Here is a 9,457-nt window from a genome sequence, read left to right on the forward strand (position 1 = left end):
AACTAATGGCGATATGCTCGAGACATCACCAATAAGGATATGAATCTCATCTATAGAGCGAAGTCTATGAACACACCGCTTATGCTCTTACCTACAGAAAAAGCTTTAGCTAGAGTAAATTGGGAATTTATGGAGGAAACCCTCAGTCATCTGGGACTCAAATATGTACAGTCAGCTTTACTGTTAGCAAGAAGAGGAGGGAAATTCAGTCTGTATATATCTTTTGGATTTGGAGGGAGGAACACCTTTGTATATAGTATAAGGGTCTGAGAGGATGCCATTCACCCAGACTCTAGCTGACAGATTGGTATATTGGGACATTATTCACTTAAAGAGGCTCTGTCACCAGATTTTGCAACCCCTATCTGCTATTGCAGCAGATAGGCGCTGCAATGTAGATTACAGTAAGGTTTTTATTTTTAAAAAACGAGCATTTTTGGCCAAGTTATGACCATTTTCGTATTTATGCAAATGAGGCTTGCAAAAGTACAACTGGGCGTGTTGAAAAGTAAAAGTACAACTGGGCGTGTATTATGTGTGTACATCGGGGCGTGTTTACTACTTTTACTAGCTGGGCTTTCTGATGAGAAGTATCATCCACTTCTCTTCAGAACGCCCAGCTTCTGGCAGTGCAGATCTGTGACGTCACTCACAGGTCCTGCATCGTGACGGCACCAGAGGCTACAGTTGATTCTGCAGCAGCATCAGCATTTGCAAGGTAAGTAGCTACATCGACTTACCTGCAAACGTCGATGCTGCTGCAGAATCATCTGTAGCCTCTGGTGTCGATGTGTCCTCGCTCGTCTGACACGATGCAGGACCTGTGAGTGACGACACAGCGTGATCTCTGGAGAACACGCTGTGTGTCTGCACTGCCAGAAGCTGGGCGTTGTGAAGAGAAGTGGATGATACTTCTATACACAACGCCCAGCTAGTAAAAGTAGTAAACACGCCCCGATGTACGCACATAATACACGCCCAGTTGTACTTTTACTGTAAACACGCCCAGTTGTACTTTTGCAAGCCTCATTTGCATAAATACGAAAATGGTCATAACTTGGCCAAAAATGCTCGTTTTTTAAAAATAAAAATGTTACTGTAATCTACATTGCAGCGCCTATCTGCTGCAATAGCAGATAGGGGTTGCAAAATCTGGTGACAGAGCCTCTTTAAGTGAATAATGTCCCTATATACCAATCTGTCAGCTAGAGTCTGGGTGAATGGCATCCTCTCAGACCCTTATACTATATACAAAGGTGTTCCTCCCTCCAAATCCAAAAGATATATACAGACTGAATTTCCCTCCTCTTCTTGCTAACAGTAAAGCTGACTGTACTAGATGGACTAAGGGTACCTTTTACCGGGATGGGACCCTGCACTATTTTTAAAATTAATATATTGCCTCACATCCTTATATGTTTCAGACGCTCTCGATTATGATTCCTATCGCTTTTTTCAGAATGATAAATTCCATAGAAACTGCTTTTATTTGGGGTGGGAAGTCAACACGCTTAAGACGTACATTGCTATGCAGAACAAGGGAGAGAGGAGGACAAGAGGACTCGTCCTTCCGGATATAAAATCTTATAACTTAGCAACTCACCTATCATTGGTCTTAGATTGGTGTAGACACACAAAAGAAAAACCTTGGGTGGCCTTTGAGCAAACCTTTACATCTATCCCACTTTTGGCCCCTACATGGATTGAGTCCAAATACCTAAAAAACCTATGATCTCACCCAACCATTGGGCCAACTCTGGCAAGCTGTTCATCAACAATAGTCAGGACATCATTTATTCCTATACACTCTTCCCTATACCCCATCCTAGGGAATCCTCGCTTTAACCCCGGTTAGGAAGACTCTGAAAAAAGGGGAAGAAAAACCTGGTATAGAAGGGCACTCGACTCATCAGGTATATAAAAAAAAACAAATGTTTATTAATACAAAATATAGAATTATATTAAAATGTCAATATCAAAACATCCGCCATAATGGTAATCCTATATAGCGGGAATAAAGGATGCACGCCTGGCCGGGTCAAAGTTACAATTGAACAATGTTATGAAAGTATTAAACACAGCCAATAATAAATGCAAGGAATGAACAAATGTAGTAAAGGTTCTAGCTAGTATATGGACCTATAAAAGACAAGCCTAGATATATTAGGCAATCGCATAAAACACCATATCTATGCAAAAATATACATATGCGACAATAGATGGTATATAGGGTAATCAGAAATGGTCATACGCACAGCACTCCAATTGAACAATTATGAGTAAAAAATTGTAATATACTTATCCAATCATGGAAGGCAGATATTGGTCCAACAGATGATAAGTAGATTGTTCAATATTTCAACACCGAGGCCTGATCGGATAGAGTCCGTTGCGATAGCCAAACCGGTCAGTGTAAGTTCAGATGTGCTATGGACCATATATTTTTCGCCAATGGCAGGGGACTTAGAGCAAGTCCAATTGGTGGGAGCCACACTGACAGTGCTAGACTACACTAGGTAACAAGAGGACCGCATGTGGAGCAGTGGAACAGTGACGAAATACGGCAGTCAAGTATGCACGTCTGGAGAGCCGCTTGCAAGCCGTAAACCAAGCGGTTACATTAATTGTTCATAAGGGCTGCATATACAGCAGTGACAGCACTAAATTTGCCAAGGCTGTGCCTAGCCAAATCCGGGTGGGTGACGTATATGCTTCACTTGAACTTGGTCTAAGCCCGCTATCAGTGGTGCAAATCTTGATGTCTTGCACACTTGAATTTGTACAGATCTGCTATCGATCTAATCCAACCAATTGGACTTGCTCTAAGTCCCTTGCCATTGGTGAAATATATGGTGCATAGCACAACTGAACTTACACTATCCAGTTTGGCTATCTCAACAAACTCTATCCGATCAGGCCCCGGTGTTGAAATATTGAACAATCTACTTATCACCTGTTGGACCAATATCTGCCTTCCATGACTGGATGAGTATATTAAAATTTTTTACTCATAATTGTTCAAATGGAGTGCTGTGCCCTACGGCTTTATGACCATTTCTGATTACCCTATATACCATCTATTGTCGCATATGTATATTTTTGCATAGGCTTGACAAAGATCCCATAGAGACGGATCGAAACGTTGCCTCCTTGGGGTGAATAAACACACTACCTTTTCTCACCAATTTTCTTGGAGTGCTGCCTCTTCATTTTTTTAGATTCCATTAACAAGTGTTCCTAGCCTCAACCTAGGAGGCCTGCACCCACTGCTGTCGCTGTGCTGCTTTAATCTTTTTCTCTTTATATTTTTGCAGAGATATGGTGTTTCATGCGATTGCCTAATATATCTAAGCTTGTCTTTAATAGGTCCATATACTAGCTAGCACCTTTACTATATTTGGTCATACCTTGCATTTATTATTGGCTTTGTTTAATACTTTCATGACATTGTTCAATTGTAACTTTGACCCGGCCGGGTGTGCGTCCTTTATTCCCGCTATATTACTATAGTACTATACTATACTACATATTTTTTGGTCCTGTCCAAGGTTATCCCTTTTTTGGGAAGAGGTCTGGCGAGTGATATGTGAGATAAATGGAACAATTATAACTTTGGATTCTGCGTTATTCCTTCTCCATCACTACAATGTTTCAATTAAAGTATACAAGCGCTCACTGCTCTTCTTTTTTGTACTGGCGGCACGTCAATGTATTCCGATCTTATGGAAGAAAAACACAGCTCCGACTCTTACAGTGGATTACAAAAGTCAATGACCTAATGAGATACCTCCCTGTCCACCCCACCGCTTTTTTTTTTTTTTTTCATTGTCTTATTTTATGTACAGCGTAGAAGGTTTAAACTATATAGATAGACAATAGTTAGTAGAGACCTTGATTAATTTAAAATGTGTTTACTTATATAGATGGTCATTGTTATTACTGTCTGTGGGCGTTCCTTGTTTCTTTTTCTAAATTACAAAATAAAAAGTAAAAAAAAAAAAAATATATATATAAATTTCTGAACAATCTGTGCAGCGTGGCAGGGTACATTGTCCTGCTGAAAGAGGCCATTGCCATTAGGAAATATAATTGCCATGTAGGGATGTACTTGGTCTGCAACAATGTTTAGGTAGGTGGTATGTATCAAAGTGACATCCACATAAATGCCATTTGTCAAGTCTTCCCAGTAGAACATTGTCCAGAGCATCGTAGTGCCTCTGCCGGCTTTACTTCTTTCCATACTGTATTCCAGTGCCATTTCTTCCCTAGGTGAACAACGCACACGCACCCAGGCGTCAACATGATGTTCAAAAAACTTGATACATCAAATCAGCTTCTTCCATTGCTCCATGGTTTAGTTATAATGCTCATATTCCCATTGTAGGGGCTCTGGGTGGTGGTCAGGGATCAGTATGGTCACTCTGACCAGTCTACGGTTAAGTAACTCTAAATGCCACAAGCTATTATGCTGTTGTGTTTAGACATCTTTTTTTTTATCATAGCCAGCATTAAATTTTTCAGCAATTTGTGCTACAGTAGCTATTCTGTAGGGTCAGGATAGATGGGCTAGCCTTCACTCCCCATGTGCCTCAACAAGACTTGGGTGCCCATGACCCTGTCACTGGATCACGGGTGGTCCTTCCTTGAACCACTTTTCGTAGGTACAAACCACTGCATATTGGGAACACCCCACAAGACCTGCTGCTTTGGAGATGCTCTGACCCAGTCGTCTAGCCATCACAATTTGGCCCTTGTAAACGTCACTCAGATCCTTCGCTTGCCCATTTTTCTTTCTTGCAACCCATCAACTTCAAGATCTGACTGTTCACTTGCTGCCTCATATATGCCACCTATTGACAGGTGTCAATGTAACAAGATAATGAATGTTTACTTCACCTGTCAGTGGTTTACCTAAGTTAAAATTCTATGGAGGTAATATATTGTCTTCTAGTGAGATAAAAAATCTTCATTAAACAAAAGTGTAACATACTTAATTTGTTCATTAATACCATCTTAATTAAAGTATGCTTTTACTGATTTAAAGGAATGTCCAGGATTAGAACAACATGACTACTTTCTTCCAAAGACCGCACCCCACTCCAACCATGGCTTGTGTCTGGTATTGCAAATGTTGAGCTGCAATGCCACTCACAACCTGTGGACAGGTGTGGTGCTGATTTTAGAAGAAAGAAGCCATGTTTTTCTAATCTTGCAGAACCCCTATAAATAAATATTTCTTAGCTTTGGCCTGGGTAAGAAATTATCTTATCCTCGTTTGCTATCTGTACCACAAGGGAGCTCATGATAGTTAGCAAGAAATGTTATGCCAAGTACATATCTCTGACACCTTCTATGCACCAAGACCTGGCTTGTCCATGCCTTTTTTATGTTAAGTAATGTTACATTTTCCAGCAGTGCCTGGCAAGAAGCATATTTTCCTGGGGATTACAGCTGATTGCCAGGGGACATAGAAGCCATATTTGCAGCAATGAGGTGTGGAGTTTGACTAAGATTGGTTGATTTTGGATGTATTATAGCTCAATTTTTTATGCACTTGCAGTGATGACAGATGCAGTCAAGGATATCATACAATCCTGCTCATAAGAACATACAGGTATGATATAAAGATGTATACATTTACATAAAGTTGGGTACTACCATATAATACAAACAAAGAACAAAAATGTGCCATCTCAGTCAGACAAATCAATTATACAGTATGCAAAATATAAAATGCTGAAAATAAATAAAGGGACAGTAAAATAGCGTTGGTGTGTAAAACCCAGCCCTTGTGGATACTTAGTGCCTGAATAAATGACATACCCCAGTAAATCAAATCTAATTATTAGAATAATAGATAAGATAAATAACACTATTTTCTATAAAATCCTACAATGAAAACAATGACATGTCCAGACCCAACATCAAAATAATTTAAACAAAAATATATACCAATAAGGTCCTAAACACTGCCAAAAATAATCACAAATAATATCATATAGTAAATAAAACAACGCTTATGGGAATGTGATAATAAATATGTATGTTGGTAGCACAAATAAAAAGAATAACGTTAATATAAGCTCAGAGCAGTAAGCAAGGTGGTAGTACGAAGGTGATCAGCAGTATCAAAGTATTCAACCTTTGATAGTATGGGAATGCCTGAAGTCATGATTTAGAATGGACCAGTTTATCAGCTAATTCCTGCAATTACCATTACCATCATCTTGCAAGGTTATGATGTAAAGAATTGCAATGCGATCCTTACGGTTAGTACTAGCAACACAGGTAGAATCCCTGATTAATGAAGCTGCACCTATGTCTAGAACAAGGATGTCACTTGAGAAAGATGGCAGTATCTATTTTTCTGGTACAATGCGTGCAAACAGTTACGTATGAAGGTATAGAGCATCAGTGCATGAGGATCTCTTCATTCAAGTAATTTGTTCTACTTAACTATATGGAATAGTGAATCACTACTGTGAAATATAATACTATTAACAAGGAACTTTAGATTAACATAAAAATAGGTTTAAAAAAATGGAGCAAAATTTCTTGGACGTGCACTTAATTCACAAAATTGGTGCAATAAATGTTGCAAACAAGTTAGAACATATCTTGGTTGGCAGACAGTGTTTTGGTGTAAAGATTTGCTACAACACCCCAAACGGATAACATCACGAGGCAAACATGCAAAAATGGCAGCCAGACTCTATAATTTTGGCACATGTGCATTCACCGTTTTCTACTCTTTTCCTAGAAGACTCTCCTGTGCTAGAATTCTATTTATATACACAGTGCATGGAGTATGAATACATAAATTCCACTAAGGTAAGAGATATAACTATACGTTCGACTATTAGTGAAGTGATTGACATGACAGACACATTTACAACTATTACAGAAAAGAGTAAATTTGCGTGCAGCAAAGTTTTAGAACAGGTAATTGACACTTGTCAACGGTATCTATTAAATGATACCAATAGGTAGCAGAGAATTTAATAGAATGAAGACTGTCATACCACATTTCTATTCCTACAAATGAATCTATTATTTAACGTATTTTTGACAAATATAAGTTATTTTAGAAATAGAAAGTAAAACCCCCCATACTTGCTGAGAGAAATGGCGTTGATCAAAATGTCTGATTTGCTCTTCTGGAGGGATTATTTGGCGAGGCAAGGTGTCCAATTCTCGAAGTGATTCGATGGATACTTTTTGTGGTAGAACTTGGAAGAGTGATGTTACATACATTAAAATGGACTTCTTGTCGGGATGAGCTGTTGAAATATCTGGAAAGGAAAAAGAAACATAGGTGTGTGTCATTCACTGTAAATTATGCACATTAAATGTACCTAAAATCAGCTTCCAACCATGCAGCCAGACTAATGAGCAGAAACTCGGCCTTTCCAGCACCCTCCCGGGACTAATTATAGCTCTATAATCATCTGTAAACTTTTCTGTAGATGTAGCATACCAATGAGAAAAATCTCAGTGTAAAAATGGTAATGATTTCTCATTTAAGCACATTTCAAACCATTATACTCTTTATTGTACTATGGAAAGTCATAACTCAAGATTTATTAGACCTCTGTATTCACAGTGAACAAAGCTGTAGATCAACTTTTATGTGGTATTTGGCTATGCATACTTGATTATACGTATTACCAAAATATTTCTATAATGCGTGCCTCCTTAAAAAAACATTAGGAGTAAATAGACTTGATATATTTCTGTCGAAAATAATACTCTGTGTAAGACATCATGATTCGAAGCTGTTTTAGTCTAGAAGTATAAAGCAATTTCATACACACTGAATTATAATACTGCCATTATTAAGCTGGACATACATGGCTAGATGCGTCACCAACACCTGCTATTAGTGACAAAGGTCACTCACATATGGTCCTTCCCTTTTGCTATGAAAAAGTGAGGGATACCATAACTTGTCTCGGCCGCATGGACACGGCCTTATTATGAATCTCTGTTTTACAGATCTTTAAAAAATATATATGGGCCCATGCTGTGCCTCTATGGACCTTCGATTTTATTAAGAAGCACACTGAGCTATATTCTAGCAGATTAATCTTAAAAAAGAATGTGTCATATTTCATCAGATGCTATATCAGCAAGGTCACCACCCCGATAAGCTTTACTTATAGGGGGGATAATTGGCTTAATGGAAACACTATACATTGATACATGGAGTGTCTATGGGTGCAGAATACCACCTAGGGACTAACTGTGGCACTGTACATAGTTCATGCTCACATTGACATAATTTGTACATGTAGTAATCAAAAGCCCTTGCTAGCAGTACCCTATGCAGCCTTATTATTAGCCAGGCTATGGCGAGCATTAAATTGTGCTTTGAGTATTTTATGAATTTATACTTGGTATTTTTATTTAAAAATTAGTAGTAAAATTAAACCCTAGCAGTAAAAGATGTAGGCACAGATAGAACAACCTTGCACTCCCTTCTTCTCTGGTGAGTCTTGCTGCAACCTCTTTCACTCATTTACACATGGTCAGACTAAAAGGCTGTACTAATATCTAAAAGTGGTTATCAGTCATCCTTCTTCTCTAAGCAGACAACAAAAACGAGAGACTGGAGACCCAAATGAGTGGCATCAGGTTTAATAACCTTAATAATGTAAGCTTTAATAAACTTCTTTGAATTTGTATTGGTAGGCCAAATGAATAGATTAAGGTTCCTGATATCTTTAAAAAGGATTTGTCGCCATAGTTGTATAACAAACATAAATCGGTAAATTGTCACTTTGTTTTGTTTTTTACTCAACATCAGTGCTCATGTCCACATACTGTGCAGAGAACTGTCACACAACTCAATTCAAGTGAATGGGGATTTGTTGTACTACCCTGCACAGCAAATGGACAGGAGTACCACTGTCCGGGAAAAAATTGTGAATGAGCCGTAGGGCTAAACAAGCGCTGCAGCTTCTTCATTCTGAGTAACGTTGGGGTCCCAGCATTAGGATCCCCACTAATCAGGAAGTGATGGCTTATTCTAGCGTTATTAAGTCTAATGTTTGGGAAACCCCTTTAATTAAATTTTAGAAACATCAAACAATAAAAAAATAGAACAAATACAGAATTACACAATATACAATTTATTCACAGTATTAGTTCAATTTCTGTTTGAAAAATCATATAAGGTAACTTTCCTTTCTATGATAAATTAACTTTATTATTTTAATTTGAATTCATGCAAAAATCTTATTTTCCAGTACCATAAATGTTACTTCTTAAACGGTAAAAAGTGGTTTAATAGTTACTAAGTAAAATGACCACATATCCTACAGTACAGCTGTAAATGTAGCTCCAGTAAGTCAGGCACTAGTTATCAGAGGAGGCTGCTTCCATTAGGCATTGTGAAATGGCTCTTGTTAATAATCACAAAATAGACATGCTGAGGACAAATAGGCAGCTGGTGTAT

General features: G+C 38.3%; 1 protein-coding gene across 1 annotated transcript in view; it reads right to left on the reverse strand.

Moving 5' to 3' along the window:
* Positions 1-9,457, reverse strand: part of DMD (dystrophin) — a 2,416,993-nt gene that overhangs the window by 1,705,044 nt on the left and 702,492 nt on the right. Inside the window, exon 8 of the mRNA XM_075852742.1 lies at positions 7,114-7,292. Within this exon, the coding sequence (XP_075708857.1) occupies positions 7,114-7,292 (179 nt within the window). The remainder of the gene's footprint in view (positions 1-7,113; positions 7,293-9,457) is intronic.

The sequence above is a fragment of the Rhinoderma darwinii genome, chromosome 2, assembly GCF_050947455.1.
Source record: "Rhinoderma darwinii isolate aRhiDar2 chromosome 2, aRhiDar2.hap1, whole genome shotgun sequence".
Lineage (NCBI taxonomy): Eukaryota > Metazoa > Chordata > Amphibia > Anura > Rhinodermatidae > Rhinoderma > Rhinoderma darwinii.